Source organism: Engystomops pustulosus, chromosome 2 (assembly GCF_040894005.1).
Source record: "Engystomops pustulosus chromosome 2, aEngPut4.maternal, whole genome shotgun sequence".
NCBI classification, from domain to species: domain Eukaryota; kingdom Metazoa; phylum Chordata; class Amphibia; order Anura; family Leptodactylidae; genus Engystomops; species Engystomops pustulosus.
Window position 1 is genome coordinate 133,203,852 of NC_092412.1, and position 23,150 is coordinate 133,227,001.

The 23,150-nt window shown below is 41.0% G+C and overlaps 1 protein-coding gene across 1 annotated transcript; it reads left to right on the forward strand.

The window, feature by feature from the left end:
* Positions 1–775: 775 nt before the first annotated feature.
* Positions 776–22,921, forward strand: MFSD2A (MFSD2 lysolipid transporter A, lysophospholipid). Its single transcript, XM_072136498.1, has 14 exons — positions 776–1,025; positions 3,123–3,251; positions 3,331–3,455; positions 8,137–8,260; positions 8,496–8,574; positions 8,665–8,819; positions 9,598–9,688; positions 9,797–9,918; positions 12,697–12,780; positions 13,940–14,023; positions 17,975–18,087; positions 20,394–20,537; positions 20,923–21,099; positions 21,754–22,921. The coding sequence occupies exons 1-14, from the start codon at positions 954–956 to the stop codon at positions 21,806–21,808; spliced, it is 1,554 nt and encodes a 517-aa protein (XP_071992599.1). The 5' UTR covers positions 776–953; the 3' UTR covers positions 21,809–22,921.
* Positions 22,922–23,150: the final 229 nt, after the last annotated feature.

A 23,150-nucleotide genomic window follows, 5' to 3' on the forward strand; every position in this document is an offset into this window, starting at 1 on the left:
ACCTACCACGTATCTAGCTACCTCACAGCTATATACCTACCTCATCTCTATCTACATCATAGCTATAAGCCAATCACATATCTCTCTACCTCATAGCTATATACCTACCGCGTAGCTATCTACCTCATAGCTATATACCTACCGCATATCTATCTACCTCATAGCTATATACCTACCGCATATCTATCTACCTCATAGCTATATACCTACCGCATATCTATCTACATCATAGCTATACACCTACCGCATATCTATCTACATCATAGCTATATACCTACCGCATATCTACCTCATATCTATCTACATTATAGCTATATACCTACTGCATATCTATCTACATCATAGCTATATACCTACCTCATATCTATTTACATTATAGCTATATACCTACTGCATATCTATCCACATCATACCTATATACCTATCTCTTATCTATCTACATCATAGCTATACACCTACCGCATATCTATCTACATCATACCTATATACCTACCGCATATCTACCCCATAGCTATATACCTACCTCATATCTATCTACATTATAGCTATATACCTACTGCATATCTATCTACATCATACCTATATACCTACCTCATATCTATCTACATCACACCTATATAGCTACCTCATATCTATCTACATCATAGCTTTCCAGATGTCTACTTCATTTGCATCTATCTACTTCATGTGACAATTCCCCGGCCTGTGTTTCCTATGAATGACTCCCTGGTCCCATGATATTACAGTAAGGGGTGGGGTGTGGTATGACGAGGAGGGGGATCGGTCACACGTAACAGGCTCGGCTGCTCCTCGGGTGGGCGTGACAGCACGAGCTGCCGGCTGCATTCATTCAGTGATCGGAGGGCAGCGGGCGGCAGCGTGTACCGGAGCGCACAGACTACATCCTCCATCAGACTGACCTGAGCACCGGCCCATTAGCAGCTCTTCAGGGGATGGAGAAGCAATCCGAAAACGCCTCATGTACCGGCTTATTAGGGCAGGATCAGCCCAAATCCCTGGACAAGGTGCCTTCTATCTGTCTGTCTATGGCGCAGAGTATGAAGTGTGATAGGACGCCCTGGTCCGGGTGTGCGGCGCTGCATGTGACCGCTCCTGGTCCTCACTTGTCATTGAGGCAGGTCAAGTTCTTTCCTGTGGCTGCCAGGGTCACATTTCCAGTGATGCGTTAGTTTCCTATGGCTGGCAGAATGTGTCTGACGTGGTAGTGGGTGCATGGAATGACATGGGTGAGGAGCAGATTTTCCCCTGCACGCCCTTCAACTCTCCATTCTTACAGCAGGACACAATAATGCTGTATTATTCCCAATGATTTAAATCTCTACCTGGCCCTGTTCCTGGAAGGTCACTATAGCAACCCTGGGCAGGAATTCTGCACTGTACCCCGGAGCGGATCATTTGTGTGACTGTAATAATGTACATGTATTGGGTTTAATGCTAAGGTCTGGCACAGTCGCCTATAGTCACAGGTCTTTAGGGGTTGGTTGCTGTAGGCGTACTGGCTGGACTGATTGCTTGTTATATGTCACTCATATCTGTATATATCATAACTTAAACTTCCTGGAGCCACGTTGGGAAAGCCTAGATGACTCACTGTAGCTAGACACATACTGTACTGAGACTTTACTCTAAGAATCCTCAGCGTTGTATATATTGCTTTCACTTGTTACACACTGTTTCACCACATTCACACCATCATCCTGTCAAATGTACAATAGAAGAAATACTGACAGCATTGGATCCCTAAAACAGTCCGTACACAGTAATTCTGCCGTGGATGGGGTTCAATTCCCTTATGGACTGATAGATTTGGCATCTGCCACCGCATTTTACCATTTGAAATGCTAGGGCTCACCACTTGGAGGTTACTAGAGTGCAAAGAAGCTCCTTCTTCCGTATGCTATATAGTATGATGTACAGATGACTCTTATCTGCAGCATCTTGCCACTGCCTCCTTAACCGTCATACCGCCAAAAATTTCAGTTGCTGTCAAAAATGACAGCTGTCAGGGTGTAACAGTGTTTGTATCCATCCACAGTGTCCCTGTATATTGTGGGAATGTCACTGCTGCTGGAATGTCAGGACTTTTCCAAGGACTTTTTCACTTCAGTGAAACTAATTGGGACATACCAGACAATATTTACCATTCAGTACAATGATAATATTGAAGTGTCATGCAAACTTGTTGTGTTTACATTCATATCCATTGGGATTCCCACTTGCAGAACAGTAGCAGATGAGTGTACGTACGGCTTAGGTCTATGCATTACTATGCATTACTATGCAAGAGTCCAGCATACTTGGACGCCTGTTCTGACATTGATGTGTACCAAAAAGTGGATGGATTAACATATCAGTTGTGGTCTTCAGGAGTGAGACTTACTCCATAGCTGCTCACCTTTCAGCCTGTTTTGCAGCTTTATTACTTGTATCGCCCCTACTAGGGTACCACAGGGGTCCGTATGTTGCATTCATAACATAAATATTAAAAGGTGGGCTTCCTTTGTCTAAGGATATATCTGTAGGTGGTCAGATCATTTATATGATTTGTGAAAATAACAATAATGTGAATAATACTTGTATCATTGTTGTCTGCACAGCAGGGACTGGCATTGATCTAACCATTGGTTTTTGTGCAGCAGTTCCTGTGACGTCAATATGAGTAGTATACCTTTATTGTTTGTGGCTGTACTACCTGCACAGTAACGGAAGTCTTCACAACAGTCTATGTAACTTCCACTGAGATTATCATGCATACCTGCTGTATTATGTCTATTGTATCTAACAGAATACAGTAGAAAGACATGCTCAATCCGTTTCATCCCATTCAGTGTATCCCATATACCAATTTTATGTCCAGTGGTTATGAGTTATAGCCATATACAGTGTATTCTATACCACACTGGTATTTGTTCCTTTTTATAATATGTTCTTGGCATGTGCTCCTTGTCTTTGTGCCGCTGGAGAGAAGGGTATTAACATTCTTGTGGGATGAGAGTTGATTCTGCCCTCTTTTATTTGCAGATTCTGCATTATGAAGAAACTTTTGTGTAGAAAAATAACACACACATGGCACATATATGTCTTTATATTATGTGTTGCAGGGCCGACAAGGAAAGCACAAGCTGTCCATATGCAGTAAAATATGTTACGCCATAGGAGGTGCGCCATATCAGATCACCGGTTGTGCCCTGGGATTTTTCTTGCAAATCTACCTCTTGGATGTAGTACAGGTAACACTTAGCTATCATGTAATATGTGTAGTAATTTATGTCCTCTGCCGTCATTGATCACCACTTTTTCTTATTCCAGATGAGTGCTTTCAATGCCTCCATCATCCTTTTTACTGGGAGGGTTTGGGATGCTATTACAGACCCACTGGTCGGATTTTTTGTCAGTAAAAGCTCTTGGACGGGCTTTGGCCGATTGATGCCCTGGTAAGTTAAATAAGCATCTATATGTATACACACACTTGTACTAATTTTTAAGTTACATTTTGTCACATCAAAGCGCATTCAGAATTTTGCTAGTTGCCATTGAAATCAGCATCTATACTGATACCAATATACTGCAGCTTTGGAAGTGAATACAAGGAGTTTGAGGGTGCGGTCACACGTTGCAGTTAAAACTGCATCGCAATCAGCTTTGAGGTGGTTTTAGGTGCAGTTTTGTCAACTGAACGGGTGAATGACATTTGTGGAGCAGGTTTCTCCTTCAAAATCAAATTCACCCGTTCAGTTCATATCTTTCACCTGTTCAATTGACAAAACTGCACCTAAAACCACCTCAAAGCGAATGCGATGCAGTTTTAACTGCAACATGTGAACGCACCCTGAGGCCGGCGCCACACAGGGCGCTAAATTAACGCAAAACACCGGCGGCTCGTTCCCGATCGCAGGCGTTTCCATAGAAACGCCGATGCGATCGGGCCGAGGCCCGCCCCGGTGGGCGTGACTTTGTCTGCGTTTGCGTTTGCAAGCGCAGACAAAGCGCCCTGTGTGGCGCCGGCCTAAGGGGACTACAGGCATGCACAAGGAATTATCGCTGTGCAATATTTCTACTGAATTCACTCTTGGGGTACCTCGGGAAGATCCCCTGCCAACAGAATATTAAATTTCACCAATTGCCTGGCATCTCCTCCTTCATGGAATGGTGGTTTCTGCTTAAATATGTTAGGCCATCTTTACTGTGTGGCTGGCGTTATAAACATTGGGTAAAATTATATTTAATAGGGTAATTGAGATACAGAGACATTCAGTCAGTGTGGGAGCCAATTGTTCAGAAATCCAAGTGGTTAGGATATGATCATCAACAGATGCCATTCAGCAACAGGCATCAAAATCTGTGCAGACGCTGGATGCCAGAAATGGCATTAGTGTAAGGATATCATTGCGGAGGCATGCACTGCTTCACCATTTAATGGAGTGGGGTTTTTTTTGGCATGGAGATGCCTCATAGCTACCTCAGCGGCCCTGAGTGAGGCAAATCAGAATTTTAATGTATCTAAGTGGTTGATATCTGGGTCCAATCATTAGGCCAAAGGACCAATATGCATACATCTGCAGAAAATTACTGTCACTGGCTTCGGTATGTGCAGCAATGGGATAAAAGGTTACATGTCTACTTTCCAAAGATGAAGGGTACTGACAGAGAGCTACATAGTATTGGAGATATTAGATATTTGTACAGGGAGGTCAAACAGTTGGTATGAACATTGTCATTTATTTATCCTTGAAGAATTGGATGTGGTGTAATAGCGCAGGAGCTAGTGGCCGGGGAAGGAATTCCTGAGGGACAAGAATAGGTAGTGTAGTAGTAAAGTCACAGAAGCCGACTGCTTGTTATCGGTTAACTGTGTGTTTTGGCCCTGTTATCTGCAGTGGATGTAGTGAGATCACTTGAGGACAGAGGCATTCATTATATTTACACATCCACTATAGCAATACACTGCTAATACTATTCATTAACCAATTGTTTACCTTGTAGTATAGGAGGGGCTGGGCTGTATGGTTCTTATGATGTATCAGACCTTGTATAGGAGCCCTAGTCATATTCATGGGGTTCCCTGTTCTTTTTCCAAATACTACATTTATGTATAGATTACCGCTGTGAGGGATGGCATAGTATACAGACACAAGGATGTTCTGGTGTGCACAATCTGCAGGCTACACAACATCTGTAAAGATGAATAAAATGGATTCCTTTCCTCCCGGGCACAAGGGGTTAATATATAAGAGAGACGTGGTGCTCTGCTGCTCCTCAGACAGAACACGCGGCAGCTATGCCTGTGACGTGTCCCTCTCCTGATCACATACAAAGGCATGGTTCAAGAATGAGTTAACGCATAAAAATGGAAAGGGGCGGCAATGTAATTACAGGCACAACACACCACCTGTATTGACCAATGAAAAGATTGGGTGTGTGCAGCCGGGGCTCAGCCCACCCAATGAGAGGAAGGGAAGTGTTCAGCCATTCACTGACAGCTGTGCTGGGGTTACTACAGGGCACAGGATAGTAGCAGCAGATGTATACTGACTACATTTACTGCTGGAGCTGAGAGCCATGTGCTTTACACCAAGTGCAGGATCATTAGACTACGTTTATTATAGACTTCTTTTTATTTAATGAAATATATATTGTAATTAAATGTTTTATCAGTTTGTAAACAATAAGTAGCCAATAAGCTTGATCCTGCCTACAGGTGGATTCTATAGCAGAAATTTTGTACAGGTGTGACTATTACAATCTGTCGGAGAATTGTGGAAAAAGCACACCAATTTGAAGTATAAATTGGTTTAAGTGCAGTTTAAAGCTGAAAAACTGCATTTTAAAAATAAAGTTGCCTTATTATACATCTGGTAAAAGCTTCTCCACTATTCTGTTACTGTATAATAAAATAGGTTAGCTGCATGAGTTCATAAAGATTACATAAAGCTGTATACGTGGTGGTATATTTTTTGGGGGTATTTTTATGGGTTGAAAAGCCATTATTTATTTGAACATTTATGCCCTACCTGATAACAGTTGTGTTTGTCCTATATCTGGATCAGTCACTATTGAGATGCTGCCCATGATGGAAATCCTGTATGACTTCACTATGTGACCTGACAGGATTTCCTGTTCATGTCTGCAATATAACATTGTGTCCTCACCAAAGACTGTAAGCTGTAGTAGTGCTTCCAGGAGCACTTCCCAGCACTTGTTCAATTGTCACTGATAGCTGGGTCTGAAGTTTTCTAGACTTGAAGGGTGCTTTCACGCAGTGCGTTCTTGGTCCGTCCTTTTTTAAAAGCACTGAATGTATGTGCTTTAAAACGCACTGAAAACGCAAGCATTTCTGCATGTTTACCATGTGTTTGGCCGGTTTGAATCTGGTTTTCTTCATTTGTGAAAATGTAAGCATTCAAACCAGCCAAACGCATAGTAAACATGCAAAAACATGCCGTTTTTAGTTAGTGCATTTTCAGATTGTAAAAAACGCATGGGTTTTTGTCCGTTTTTAATTGCGCAAATTCAGAAAACCGGACTAATCTGAAAACGTACTAACTAAAAACGGCCCAAAAACGCCATGTGTGACATCACCCTAAGGCCGGGTTTTAAGCAGTCCGTTAAACGGCATGCATTTTTGAAAAAACGCATGCGGTTTTTGAAAACTCATCTGTTTTTGTCCAGTTTTGCCAATTATCTTAATTAAAACCATTCAAAAACGGATGCGTTTTCAAAAACCACATGCATTTTTCAAAAATGTGTGCGCTTTTTAACGGACTGCTTGAAAACGGCCAAAAAAGGGTCAAAACGCCAAGTGTGTCACCGGCCTTAGGCCACATTCACATGGCCGACTGGGACGTATATACGTCCTATATACATCCCCCATTCGCAATGGGCGCATGGGGCCGTACGGTGCGGTACAGTGCCACACGTGTACAGTGTCACATACATGCATCGCTATGGAGAGGGGAGGGTGTGAGCAGTGCCCACCCCCTCTTCTTCTCCCGTGCGCCGCTGCGTGCCTGCCGCGCTACTGTACAGCGTGCTCACGTTCGTGTGAATATAACCTTAGGGTGTGGGCATACTCACGGCTAGCGTTGTGTTTACAAATGCAATGCTAGCTCCCGGAAAATGCATATGTGATTGAGCCGAGGCTTGCGTTGCATTTGTAAATGTAACGTGAGCGGTACATGTGACCACAGCCTTTTTGTAACACTCTTTGCAAGGAACAGTGCATTATATACATTGTTGCAGAGCTTCAATTACTATTAAAAGATGGACACTGCAAGGTTGAATTAGACAGTATTAGTACTTTAATTTCATCAAAGTAACTTACCGCCTCGGTTGTCGAAGTTCTAATCTAACTTTACACCTCCTATTTGTTGGCTATGGTCTTTTCTGCAATACGCCTCAAAACGATCTAAACTAAGCCAATCAAGAGCTGGTGTAAGAGTGAAATATATATTACATGTCTAGGAAAAATTGCCAAAGCTGTTACACAATGCTTGATTTGGCATGTTTTCTGATTGTCTGGTTTTGGGCTGTTTAATGGGTTGGCCACTTTATATTTTTAGCAAATGTTTAGAAAATATCATTAAATGACACTTGCTTAATAATTTACAGTTCTTACAGGTTCAGCACCAATGTCTTCATTGTAGAAGTGCTGCTTCTTTAGTATAATCTCTTAAAGACTGCACTGTGTTTTGGCCTTCAGCACAGCTACTGGAGAGATATGTGACAGAACATATCTATCTCCATAAAATAGCCCATGTCTAGTGTTTTTCCAATGGTGGTTGTGAGTACATTTTGTAATTCGGCAGCTGTATTGTGGACTGGAACATCATGCAGTCTGTTGAGCAAGCGGGCAGTTACCAAACTATAATAACTGTATATTAGGAAGTGTCCTACAATAGAGATTCTTGTCAGTTTGGCAAACTATATAGAAAGTTCCCCCCACAACGTGTGTGTTCTAAAATGGGTAGAGTAATTTTTCTAAATGTTCAATATGTTGGAGAAGATACAAACAAAAGCCTGTATAAACTGCCATTAGTTGCATTATAGTCTACCATTCACAACTACAATTGTATTGCATGACTTTATTTCATATTACTCTCCTTTCTTCTCAAACAGGATAATACTGTCCACACCTTTTGCCGTGATCTCTTACTTTCTCATCTGGTTTGTGCCTGGATTCACTAGTGGTCAGGTCTTGTGGTACCTAGCCTTCTACTGCCTCTTTCAGACTCTTGTTACAGTAAGTATTTACCAATAGAAATAATGACCGAATGATGCAGATGCACACATCTACATGGCCATTTATATTTCTTGCTAAGAGACTGGATTGGTATCATATGGAAGTAGCAGAACCTTTCTCATATTCCCGTACTTCTATATAAAAAAAAAAATCTACATGACCCAAATGTATTTTTTTAATCTAACTTTTACGTGACATCGTTTCTTTTTCCTCATACCTTGCATTTGTTTTTCAGTGCTTCCATGTGCCTTATTCAGCTCTTACAATGTTTATCAGTAAAGAGCAGAGTGACCGAGACTCTGCCACCGGATACCGTACGTAAACTGTTTGTGATGCCACTGAACATGTTCTTATTTGTGTCCTGCTGGACAGCTCTCTCATCATTTCTATTCTCTCTCCTGTAGGCATGACTGTTGAAGTATTGGGTACTGTCCTTGGCACAGCGATTCAAGGCCAGATTGTGGGTAAAGTTTATGAACCATGTGTGCCTAACTCCTTCCAAAACCAGTCTATGGAAAGTGTTAACGGTTCTCAAGATCTAGAGGCTCTTACGAACATGGTGAGTCACTATATTAAGCTGCTTCTTGCTTGTTCATCATACCTCTTTGTGTGTTAAGATTTTATTTTCTTGACACGTTATATGATTTATACCCAATTTAATATTTTCTTTCTAATTGTCTGTCTTTTTTTGTTAAAGTAAAAACATATGCTAGTGTTTAAGGGTTATCCTTGACCCCATCACCCACCTTTCAAGTTGTCCCAGTTTTGTAGAGCACTTTCTATAGCATTCTTCTATGCATCAATTACATTTTAAATAACTATTTTATCATTGGAAATATAACCGAAGGTTTATCAATATTTGCTTAAAATTTTTAATTGCATAAGGTGATGAAATTGACAAAACTCATTAGGTGTGTCCTTTACTTCCTCCTTTTCCAGGCTACCAGACTTTTACAATATTTTGTGCATGCTATTCATGAATGTGTCACTTCCTCTTAGCCACAGCTATTTTCACCTTTGCATGTATGCAGCATACAATATCACATGGATATCAATATATGAGGTGCACAAAGACAGAACAGTCAATGAGATATCTAGTGTTCACAGTATCAAGAGCCTGGTGTATTCTTGTAGGCCTCATGTGAATGTGATTTTGAAGTGGGGGGGCTGCATGTAACCAGAGCAGATTGGTGATGTAGGGATAGGTTCAAATAGGAAGGAATCAATAACATGTTGGATATTGGTCAAGCCTCCTACAATGTGGCTCAATCACAATATTTTTATTTGTTTTTTTCTGTTGAACGGTCTTAATCATTTTGGTGTTTTACCATCCACAGAGACAAGCCTACATGATTGCTGCAGGGGTCATCTGTGCCATTTATATACTATGTGCCATTATCCTTTCACTTGGAGTACAGGAGAAGAGAGGTGCGTCAGGATCTGATTTCACACCTATTTGATTATAGGTTATCAAATATACTTGCAGGGCTATCTAATTCCACTTCTAGTTCTACTGTCTCTTTGTTCCCTCTTCAGATTCATGCGAGCTGTTGTCTGACCAGCCCATATCCTTCTGGCAGGGCCTGAAACTGGTAATGAGTCATGGACCCTACATAAAACTCATCACCGGCTTTCTCTTCACTTCCTTGGCTTTTATGGTAGGTCCTGTCATTGTACATGTATCAGAAATCTATATGTGATGTTCGCTTATTGCTCTCATAAAGGTACATTCACACGCGGTATGCCCGCCGTGTGCTGGAGCGGAGGAGGAGGTGGCCCCTCCTCCCTCCATAGAGAATAGCGGCGCACGGCCGCACACACGCCAAAAGATAGAGCATGTATCTGCGCCGTGCCGCTATTGCCGTCTATGGGGACGTACATGCGGCTGCAAATTTGCTGCCGCATGTACTTCCCTGCAGACGGCCATGTGAATGAGCCCTAACTTATGTTTGTATTTATTTTTTAGCTAATATCAATATATATATATTTTTTTAAATCGAAGTAAAAAAATAAGTCCATGGGTTTTATGTTACTCTAAAGAATGAGATCTGGAAGACCCTCCTTGTTACAACAAAACGACCACATTTTTTATAAATAGCTGTCACTTCCCCCCCCATGCTCGGCTTAATTTTCTCCTGAAATGATGCAGAGGAATGATCAGAAACTGTTTATTGCTGGTGGTGTTAATTTTGACACATAAAATTGGTGCATCAAATTTATTTATAGGCTTGAATAGATTTAACGCATGTTACTACAACATTCCATGGAACCCTGACCCTCATTGTTCTTTTTAGCCAGGAAGCCTCTCAGTATTCTCTGCTGCCTTCTAATTAACAAGTATTTCTGGCAATGTTTAATGGTTTTGGTTCTGGTTATCCACATTATTAGATAATTGTCTTGAAAGCCAACAACTGTATGACATGTACTGGCATATCCATACTATTCACCACTGTGCTGGATCTAACATGCTGCATTGCTTGTACCTTGTCCCCATTCAATTGCAATCAAATACTTAGCTTGTCTGAGTGTGTGTTTTATGGGCAATGGCGTGTTTATGTTTTCTACCCATTATATATAATTGTGTTATTGTTTCGCATCTACTTTTTACATTATACATTTTCATTCTGGATTGCTGATGTTGCAGAATATAAATCTAGTTCATAGTTTGTCCCTAAACCTTGGCCACAGGTGGGCCAGTGTTGGTTTACATACTGCCTGTCATAGTATATGGCTGTGCATCTTGGATCCAAACCATGCACATACTATCTCCTTACAGGGGCAGTCAGTTTATATTCTGGCATGTCAGCACTCTGGGGTTTTATGTTATGTCCTAGCAACACTTTCAGATAGGGCAGAGCATAACACGTATGCCCACATATAACGGTGTACTTGCTTTAAAGGGCACCTACCACCACGATTCTACCTATAAAGGTAGAACGGGTGGTAGGTGGATGTAAGGGACGTGAGGATAGCTCTTTTTAGATCTAATCCTCACGTCCCCGCTAACTTTTGGTAAACTTTAATCCACTAATATGTAAATTTTGTTATGCGGCTACTGGGGCATGGAGTAGCCGGGCACGAGGCTACAGGGCGCGGCTACTCCATGCCCCAGTAGCCACGTTACTCCTCCTACCCTGTTGTGTGCGGCGCGCAGCTACGACCTCGGAGCTGTGAACTATTCAATGATATAAAAAAATACCCTTTAAAAAGAAGAAAATGTAACCATAAAATTAGCTATTTTTGTTAACAACATTATTTTTTCATTAAAGAAACACCAAACATTTCTAAAAAAAATATACTTAAACATTTTCCATTTTAATTTTTTATTAAACTAATGCAATATCCTGGTATTTTCACTATAACTACTAGGCTTAATCACAGCCTGAAACATGCTTAGGGTACATTTACACAGCCATATGCACTCCTGGCAGCAGCCTGGCGGGCATACAGCTGTGCGCTGGATAGGAGGAGGTGACCCCTCCATAGAGAACAGCGGCGCACGGCCGCACACACAGGGAAAAGATGGAGCATGCTCTATCTTTTCCCTGTCTACGGTGCAGAATGGTGCAACACATGTGTGGCACCATACCGCCACTGGACCCCCATTGCCGTCTATGGGGATGTATATGCGGCCGCATATACATCCCCACAACACCCGTCTGAATGTACCCTTAATCTGTAGGTGTTTTCTATGCTGAAGTCGCCTTATTTACATTCCAGATAATATCACAATAAAAGATGACACTTTTATAGAAAAAATTGCATCTATTACTTACATTAGATAATCTCACATCCTCTCTGCACCAAGCATGCTCTATTAGAACCCATACACACGACAGTTGGGGGAAACGTATGTATGGCCGCAAGCTTGCAGACGTACATACATCCCCCATAGACGGTAATGGCCGCACAGAGTGATACGGCGGACATGGGGAAAAGATAGGACATGTAATTCCCCGTGTTACGGCATTGTGCGCCGTGTATCTCTATAGAGGAGGAGGGGTCACCCGTCTTCCTCTGCATGGGGTCAGACGTGTGCCCGTTCGGCTACGGCCGGGCGGTCACGCGTTTGTGTGCATGTAGCCTAAGCCTTATTGAGTCAGCTTCATACTATTGCTGGTGATGTCAACGGGCATGCTGTAAGTCATATTACTAAATCCTATTACTAAAACTCAAGGACAATGGCAGCAACCATCGTCATGGCAGGAGTTAATATTAACAAAAATCTATCATCTGAAATTAAAAACAGAAAAAAATGTGATCTTTTGGTACATCTGGTTTCACAAAGCATGATTTGTGAAATTAATTCCACAATAAATAAATGTGGGAAATAAAACTTTTAATAAATGTGGGAAGCATTGGGATGTATGATGCGTGTAAACAGTGTGGGACATGTGCATCTGAGCTAATGCATCCATTGTCTTTCTCTGTTCTAGCTTCTGGAAGGAAACTTTGCCCTGTTTCTGAAATACACACTGCAGCACCGCGAGCACTTTCAGAATGTTCTGCTTGTGATAATGGTTAGTATATAAGATGCATTATATAACTATTGCAGGATCCTGTCTGACCACAATCCAGACTTCCTGCCATGTAGGTTATGTCTCTGCATGCTAATACATTTACATGTTACATTTCTGCAATAGTTGTAAAAAAAGCGCCAATGGCTGCTTAAAATGCTAAGCGAGATTCAGAGCCAAGGACACAGCCTTTATTGTACTGCTGAGGCCAAAACAGAAAGCTATTGTAAGATGGCAAACATAATATTTATGACTGTGCCCCTCCTTCACCCCCTGCTGGCAGATGGGTGGTGAATGAGTGTGCTGCCACTACATCACATATTGGCCCACATTTATCAAAAATAGTGCAGACTGTGCCTGTGGAGTGACATATTCATGGAATGTGTCACATGGTCCTGGTGAATGCACCTTTATTGTGCACTGTTCATGCTACAGAATTGTGGCGCACAGTCCGATTAAGCACTAGCACACCCGTTTTGGTGCACATTTTTTCTGTCTTGTTAGGCACAGTCCACGACTCAAAACTCGCGCAGAAACCTTATAAATACATGTGCAAGAAGTTTGCACATTCTTTTCAGTGCAAAGTCAGACAGAAAACTAGTGCAAACTCTTTAATAAATGTGAGCCACTGGGGCAGATTTACTTACCCGGTCCATTCGCGATCCAGCGGCGCGTTCTTTGCGGTGGATTCGGGTCCGGCCGGGATTCACTAAGGCAGTTCCTCCGACGTCCACCGGGTGTCGCTGCTGCGCTGAAGACCATCGGAATGCACTGAAGTTCACGATTCATTGCTGGGTGAAGGTAAGCGCGTGTCGAGCGACCCCCCCCCCCCCCCTTTTTTTTTTTTTTTTTTTTCTAATGCGGCCGTTTTTCCGAATCCGTCGGGGTTTTTTACGGCCACGCCCCCCCCCCCATTTCCATCGTGTGCATTTCCGATGCGCCACAATCCGATCACGAGCACCAAAATCCCGGATCAATTCAGGAAAAGTCGGCATAAATCAGAAATATTTGGGTAACTCGTCGGGAAAACGCGAATTGGGCCCTTAGTAAATTACCCCCATTGTTTTTGTTTTGTTTTTTTTTTACCTTTCTGCACTTTCTACCCCTCAACATTACACTTTTATATACTTTCCTCACTCATTTATCCTTCTTTTTCTGATAGATTTCTGCTACCCTAACAGTTCCATTCTGGCAGTGGTTCTTGACTCGGTTTGGAAAGAAAACTGCTGTCTATTTTGGGATATCAGTAAGTAAAAGTAGAGTCATTTAATCTAAGCAGGAGAACATACTTGGCAGTTACTGGTACACTATGATGGAAAGTCAAGTTATGTTTAATGCTGAGGTTTTGCTGCCATCTACTGGCCATATGGAGAGTGTGACAAAATGCAAACCAGCTACCCTGTCTCTCTGAAAAAAAGACCTCCCCTAAAATAACCCTAGCATGATTTTTCAGCCTTATTAAAGTACAGTAATATATAAGTCCTTATCCGAAAATAAGCCCTAGTTACAATCAAGGCCGGTTCTAGACAAAGTGGGGCCCTGGGGAAAACTAAAAGTGGGGCCCCAAAATAAAACTATTTTATGACCAGTCACAGTCAGGAAGTGGCTCCTTTTAGTATGGTAAAACAAACTGTAATATGGGAGAATTTTATAGGAGATAGATAGATGATAGGGAGATTTATGCGCAGCATGGTGGCTCCGTGATTAGCACTACAGCCTTGCTGCGCTGGTCAACATCTGCAAAGATTTTGTATGTTCTCTCTGTGTCTGCGTGGGTTTCCTCCGGGTCCTCCGGTTTCCTCCCACACTCCAAAAAATTACTGGTAGGTTGATTAGACTGTGAGGCCTATTGGGGAGAGGGACCAATATTTTCTGAAAGCAGACACTTGCCCGATTTTCAAAATTGCATCAAAGAGTTTATAGACATAGGCGCCTGCATGCAATTTTGATTCAAACTGAAACATTTTATAAAAAATACTTAAAATTTGACTTTGATGGCAAAAAATGTGCTCCAAACAGAAAATGTTTACCTTCACATCTCCTAAATGTAATAGATGGACATTTGTAGAGTTCACAAATGTGCCCTATTGATATGTTCACATAATATCACTAAAACTGTAATAACTAGATATCTGCTTTTCAGCTAGACATTTTTAGACAGTCACAACCTGCAAAATATATCAATAAAACAGAATAAAAAGTAAAGGCATAAAACCTATAGAATTTTGAAAGCAGACAACCAAGCGATGCATTTGGCAATTAACATTTAAAATTTCCTCTAAAATATGTACAAATCCAGATACTTATATAAAGAAAATATTCTTTCCTAAAAGAGTAAGATGTGAGGAGATCATACAGAACCCACACCAATATACTGTATTCGCCAAAATATGCAGCAAATGGAACTGCAGAAAATTCACACAGATGTATCATTGTCTATTCCTTACACAATGGTCACCCAAATAAATAACTATATATCCATAAACCTCTCTAATGAGATAATAAAAGTCACATTTAGATGTGCGCCATTGAATTAGCTGCACAATAACAGAACCCTCCGCGCTTCATAAGAATGAGAGTGAGAACGTCATAACATAGGTGTAAATAATGGAGGATGATGGGAAATAAAAACTTTATTCCAGAACATGTGTGTGTTTTTGGTGTTACATATAACTTTATGGACATGTTCTGGTCGCGGTGTAGTCACATTAGGCGAAGAGGATCGAATGTTCATCGTATCAGTCAATTTTCCCAACACTAAAAGACTATCACAAAATAAAAGGGAATAAGAGAGAATGGGCCACATTTATCACTTTTGTGCGCCTAAGTGTAGTAGTTGCGCCTAAATTCTGGCGCACTGTTTTCCAGAATTATCACAAGCTACAACCATCTGTGATAAGTTAATTTCCTGCCTCTTATTAATCACTTTACTTTAACACAGTTTAGGCGCAATTTTGGCGCAGTTTCAGCACAATGTTAGATTCAGGCACTTACATGTGATCCTGCTACAAGCTCCTCTCTGCTTCTCCCACAGCCCAGAATGAAGATAACACTCACAGCAGCACCCAGTGACCTCCTCAGCAGTGGCTTCTCCTGGAGGGGATCCCCCAGTGCTGATCTTCTGCTGCACCCCTGTAATTCTGCACAGTGTCTGAGGGGGATACTGTGCAGAATTACACGGGGGGCACTTGTCTGTGATATCTGCAACATTCTGCAAAGTTCTGAGGTCTTGCTTTGAGCTCAGGAGTCTGCAGAATGTTTTGTAAATAGAAGGTGATGAACTGTAAATAGAGTCGGCAGCTCCTGTCTGCAGAGTATCTCATGTCTGTATTATATGTTCTAGTGCAGTGGTGGCGAACCTATGGCACGGGTGCCAGAGGCGGCACTCGGAGCCCTCGGTGTGGGCACCCGGGCCATCACCCCAGAATGAAGTTCACCAGACAGAACTCAAAGAATCTGCCTGGCGAATCTTCCTACAATGATAGGTGAATTTGCCCTCCTCCTTTCAACTGGGTTGGTGTCATTGGGAGGCTGAAGGATTGAAAGTTGTCAATGAACAAGGAGAAATACATTACTGCTTAAATTGCTGCGCTGGCACTTTGCAATAAATAAGTGGCTTTTGGTTGAAGTTTGGGCACTGAGGCTCTAAGAGGTTCGCCATCACTGTTCTAGTGTCTGCAGTGTCTGGCTGAGCTCTGTTGCTAGAAATGAGCTGTTCTGCAAAGGGGCTCAGTGCTTACTTCTCAGTTAACGCCACCTTCGGGTTGGAGTGTTTTTGCAGCCGTTTTTGCGCCTAAATGAAAAGTCGCAAGTGATGAATATCATTAGGCGCTGGATTGCTACGATAAATGAGGGAAAGCTGGTTATTTTTGCTGCGCAGCTAGTTTGCCGTTTAGTCGCAAAAATGGCGCAAAAACGGTGCGCCTGAATGAAAAGGCGCAAAAACACCAGAAAAAAACGAAAACGATTGATACATGTGGCCCAAAGTGTGTTCTTAGATAGTTCTGCATAGAGAAGGGTTAAAAACATGAATATTAGTTGATATTATCCCTTCTCAAAATGTAGTAACATATAAAGTGAATATTTCCATTATCTGTGTGGTGCAGCAGCTCCTGTGTCCAGCAAATGCTCCCTGCAGCCTGATGGCTAAGAATCTGGATTGGGGGGGGGGTTAATTTCAGGGGGCTGTATCTCTGGCTCTGTGACACATAGAACCTCACTTCTTTTTTCCTATGAAAGAAGAGAGTCTCCTCTTTTATATGAATTTAAAATTGTGTTTCTAAGTTTTAGGAAAATGGAGATATTAACTGTTAAACTGCCGTTGGGAGTGATTTTTATATATAAAAATGGCACCTGATATTCTCACTTTAAACCTGAATATCTTTGGATCCAGAGCACCTAGAAACACAATTCAAGATTCATTTGAAAGAAGAGAATGGCCCTGGGCAATTGCCACCTTTGCCTACCCATAGCGCCGGCCCTGGTTACAATTAATACATCTTTGGAAATGTGGCACCAAAAACACACTTAGTGTCATTTTAAATCTCCCCTTGAATTTTTCACAAGAATTGTGTGCATTGTAGGTGCCACTGGAGATATCCACTGTTAAAATACACAGCTCCCACTACAAACTGCAACATTATCTGTGGATATCTCTGTGTATGTTGCACAATAGTCAAAAGAAAATCACACTTGAAAGCAGAGTTTGGAGACGTGATGATGTTCCAGAAGATGATTACATGATTGTATTTGTATAAATGTTGTTTTTTTTTTGTTCAAGAATTAATGTAAATTCTTGTACAGGGGGGGGGAGCATCCCCTGAAAATGATCCGTAATCCACTTTTCCTAGCAAAAAATAATATAAGAACCTATCTTATTTTTGGAGAAACACTAGGACACATTTACTAAGAACAGGGCAAACTGTATTAAGTGCGCCACATTCGGGTATTCTGGCGCACGTTCTTTATGAATCTGAAACTTCCTGCACAGCCCCAACAAAGTTCACCAACTTATTTTCTGGAGCACCTTTAACATGGGGCGTGCGATACGTGTTCAAGCAGTTTACACTGGAAAAACCATGCAAAGTCTGACCGAAAACTGGCGAACGGCCCTTAGTAAATATGCCCCACTGTATTTATGAGTCTGCTTGTTTTGAATCTGTCTTTAGTATATTATCTTTTTTTTTTTTTCACACAGTCTGTTGTCCCGTTCCTTATTGTTGCCGGTGTGCTGAAGATCAATCTTATAGTAACCTACATTGTTGCTGTAGCTGCTGGACTAAGTGTAGCTGCTGCATTCCTCCTGCCATGGTAAGAACTATTTCCTTTAACATTTACATTATCTGAATCTGTAAGACCCTGTTGCGAGTTCACACACTTGAATTAAAATATATTATTATATTAACCTTTACAGATGAAGGTAAGAAACACCATTATGGCCAATCTGCCCCACAATTATTATTAATAAAGGAGCTAAGTACGGTATATCCCACAAGAATTGACACCCTGCCATCACAGCTGGCTGCACCCTGTATTAACTTATTTTGATTCAAAAACACAAGCTTGCAACTCACTTTTAAAATGTATTACTGCTTTGCTGTCCCAACAGACTTTTTGTTTAACTCCTTTGTGACCAAGGGTTATTGGTACCTGCATGTGCAGGTCATATTTTGCAGTCCTGTTTTAGTCTTCTTAATGACAATATCTTTGGAACAGCTTTACATAAAAAATTTGACTTGAGGTTTTTTTATCGAACTTGAGACTTTAATTTCAAAGCAGTAGTTTTATTATGTATTATGTATAGGATTAGCAAACCATTACCTAAAAAAAATATATTTTTAGCATTTATTCCCATTTAAATATTTTTTTTTAATAAGCCTTAAAGGGGGTTTCCCACTAAAGAAAATTCTCAAATGTCAATGCCCTAGTGATGTTTACACAATAAAGATCATTTCAACCCCTTACTTTACTATTTTACTCAGTTTTATTGCTGTTTTAGCTCCCTAGGCTGGTCAGTGGAAAATGTGTGGGAGGGGACTCTGTAAGCAGTTACATTATGATCCACCTAGTTCTGTGGGATGACAATGTGGTTACATTATCAGCGTACATGTGTGTGTGTGTGTGTATATAGACTTTTTCATTTTACTTCTGACATTGTACTAACACACTGGGGCACATTTACTTACCCGGTCTGATTCGGGTCTGCCGGGATTCACTAAGGTCTGTGCGCCAGATATCCAGCGGGTGTCGCTGCTGCGCCAAGGTCCGCCGGAGTTCACCTTCTTCATCCCGGTGCATGTGAGTGCTGTTCTTACAACACAATTTTTTTTTAAATTCCGCGGTTTTACCGAATCTGTCGGGTTTTCCGACGGCCACATCCTCCATTTTTGTCGTGTGAAAGCCGGGGCGGATGCGCCACAATCCGTGCTCCAAAATCCCAGGGCAATTCGGCGCAAATTGGAAATATTCTGGTAACCGACGAAAATGCGCATTTCGGACCCTTAGTAAATGAGCCCCACTGACACACAGAAGGAGAGATGAGACAGATAAGAGATCATGAGATACCTATTACACAGAGGCATGACAGATGGAGGCTGACAGACTTTTACACTGTCAGCCCTGCTAGCTCTCTGTTCTCACATATATGTGCCAGCCTCCCCCCTTCCCCTGGATTACCTATCTGCCTGGAGTTTGTAGTTTGTAGCTTCTTTCTGCTCAAGATGTGCTGGCAGTAAGTGAATCAGTGATTGTCTGTGAACTCCGTGCTGTACTGCAGGGGGCGGGGCTACAGGCACAAAAACTCAGCAGCACAAAGTCACACAGGAATCCAAGATGGCGGCCAACCGACCCTAAGTCAGAAGTTACAGGGTCGTGTCTAGGGGCAACTGAAATTGTGAACACCAGGACTGATAGAGAAGGGTTGGACTTATATCTGTGAAATGCTGTATTTTTGTTGATAACAGTGAATTAGAGAATGTGTTATTTTTCTATCCTGAGTACATATAAGAAACTTGTCTTTGTAGGATTACACCTTTAAAATTGTATAAACCTTTACCAAAATATCTACACATCAATCAGTCACCATTTCCTTGATTCAGAAACAGATGGAGATGGTACATGTACTTTTGCAAAGTGTCTATAATATGATATCATGATTGTGTTTCTAGGTGCCACAGAACCAGAGATATCCACTGTTAAAGTTACAGTTGGGAATGGGGAGCTGTTTAGAAAAATCTACATTTTTACTGCAACTTTAACCGTGGATATCTCTGGTTCTGTGGCATCTAGAAACACAATTCTGATATGTTATCAAAAGGGAGATTCTCAGTGTTTCTAGGTGCCATGAGTCAGAAGTGTGACAATTTGCATGAGGTATCTGTAATTAGGACGTTTAATAACCACATGACAGTCGTGAAGGGGTTCACATATAATTTCTTATTTTGATGTTGATTGACAGCTAAATGTGCCACATAAAATAACAATTTACAATGCAATATAAAGGATCACTTAAGTGATCTTATGCAGTGATGCAGATTTCACAATGTGATTGGCCAATTCTTATTGTTAACATTTATGTTTAATTAGTGATTTAATGTGTGTATTTCATTGTCTCTCAGGTCCATGCTTCCTGATGTAATTGATGACTTTGTTCTAAAGAATCCAGATTCTCCAGGACATGAAGCAATTTTCTTCTCCTTTTATGTTTTCTTTACCAAATTTGCCTCCGGGGTATCATTGGGGATTTCTACGCTAAGCTTGGAGTAAGTATGTGAAGTCTATGATGGATTGTTAAAATAACTTATGGGAAAAGCTTCTACTACATGCTGAGCATGTGCAGTTTGGCTTTTAAAGTTGTGATAGTCGTCTGTGCTGCGCTTGTAGGGTCCATTTACTGTAGCATAATTCCATTCCAAGTGATTAACATAAACTGCCCTCATAGAAGTATTTGCAGCGTTCATTGCTGTTCTGTCATTTAAAGGGAAACAATCAACTGGTTCAGGGTTCAAAGCCTGGGGAACCCAGTCTTGTTTTGCTGGAGATGAACCTTGACCCTTGTGTGACAAAATCAATTGCATGGGATAACCTATCACATTTCTTAGTGTATTTGTTATGCTAAGATTAAATGGAAACATTTCTTCATTCCAGTTTTGCAGGCTATCAGTCCCGTAGCTGTGATCAGCCAGACTCTGTGAATGTGACTCTGAAGTTGCTGGTTTGTGCTGCCCCCATTTTAATGATACTTATTGGGCTCTTACTCTTTAAACTATATCCAATTGATGAAGAGAAGAGGAAAGAAAACAAGAAAGCATTGCAGCTCATAAGGTGAGATCCTGTATCTGTGTTCCTAGAGTTGTATATATCTATGTGTGTATGTTTATAGTGGACCAGTATACACCAAACCTATGTGTATGTGACCCAAGGCCACCCTGGTGATTTGCTTCATCTACACTTGGATGGAAGCCATCCATATCCATATTCTGATGGTAGATTTCCTTTTATATAGTCCAGATCCCATTCATAGGTGTGCCATTCCTGCAGTTTTACTGAAAATCATCTGTCTTCCTTTGGTATAATGGAATATACTTCCTGATCCAAGGCAAATAATTACCATAATAACGTAATGGAGATTCTGAAGTGTTTCATGACATGGGTTCAAGATGGCAGGATGAAATAAAAGCTGGCAAGTTATCCAACAAGTTTGTGATGACACTATCACACATACGCTGAAATCTGGCATGCGTAGCTGTCAGATACGGACGATGGAGGAGGAGGGGGGGCAGAAATTACTGAATGTGGTCATAGACAGAATTGTACTGTTTGCTATAAAAGGATGACTTGAACCAAACAATTAAGTAATAAAATGTTTTCTGTAATATGTGTCCATTACCGTATGTTAGGTCCTATCACATCAAATGTGAACGTACTTGTTTTAAGCATTGACACCTCTTTTTTTTTTTTTTTTTTTTTGGTCTACAGAGATGCTGACCGGGACTCTGATTCTGACTCCATAGAGCTTGCAAGCAATGTATGACAATGGCAGAATGCCTTTCTGAAGTTTACACACAGAAGCTTTAGAGACATTCAGTTTACCCCTATGGGGGTAGGTACCAGCCAGTGAATGACTTTTCTGCACTGTGGAGTTAAAAACGATGTCATCCTTGGTGGGGGCATGTACCTGCTCCCTGGTGCTGTCTGTGCTTGGCACACACTGAATGTTGCAAGCCTACTGAAAATTGCACTAACATAGGGTAAATATATTAACTGTAAATTTGTTAAATGGTTTTTGTATATAAGTACTTGCACGTTGCCAATGTGTGAGGAACGAATAAAGTAATTAATTATTTCTTATATAATTTTGTACATGTGACCCCTAAATTATAATATCTTGGCCGGTTGTGAACGCCTGATAAATGACAAACCTTGAAATTTAATATTGCCTGTACATAAAGTGGGCGTTCTTAATAAATGTATATAATGCTGTATATGTTTTGTTTCTGTTGCCATGTACACAGATGTGAGTCATGTATATCCAACCAAAGTGCACAGTCCAATAGATGTAATGTGGCATATTTATAAAAAATAGAATGATTAATGGGTATCCTTCCAGAATAGATCTATTTCATGCACATGGACTTTATACATTTTTGCATTTATTTAAATAAGTTTAAAAAAAATTGTGGTAATCATAATTTGGCCATGTAATACTCATTCAGCAGAGCCACACCATAAATGGTCAAAAATGTGTATATCTGTGTTGCATAAGGTTTACATAACTTTTGTACTTGGGTAACATAAAAGGCTCTGTGGCCTTATCTTGGTTATGGAGGGAAGTCAATGAGAATTAGTTTAACATCTAATCCCAGTCTCAGCATTGAATGTGCATACCATAGCTCCTGCGGCTTGTCTGCCTTATTAAAGAAAAGTGCTGCCAAGCTTATGCACAAAAGCACAACTGATAACCTCCATGTATTAACAGGGAACTTTTACATGCAGTATTTGCAGCATTGGTGTTTGGTCATGATAGGGTTAGCTCATTTAGGAAATGTTTCCCTATGTGCGTGGCATATAATAGCACTTGATCAGAACGATAACCCTATCATTGTAAAGCTGTTGAAATGGTTTTTTTTAAATACTGTACATGTTGCCACAGATGTAACTTGATTTTGTATTTGAACAGTATAACTGATTTGGGACCTGATTTGTATCCTACAGTATTCTAGAAGCCACAGTCATGTACATTGTGTATAGAAAACTGCGGGCAGGTTGTAACCATGACATTCACTCATTTCACCTTAATGTGAAAATGGTATAGGTGGAGAGTTAAAGGGGTTGGCCACTTTTCCTTATGTTTTTTTGTAATGTGCAAGTAAAGG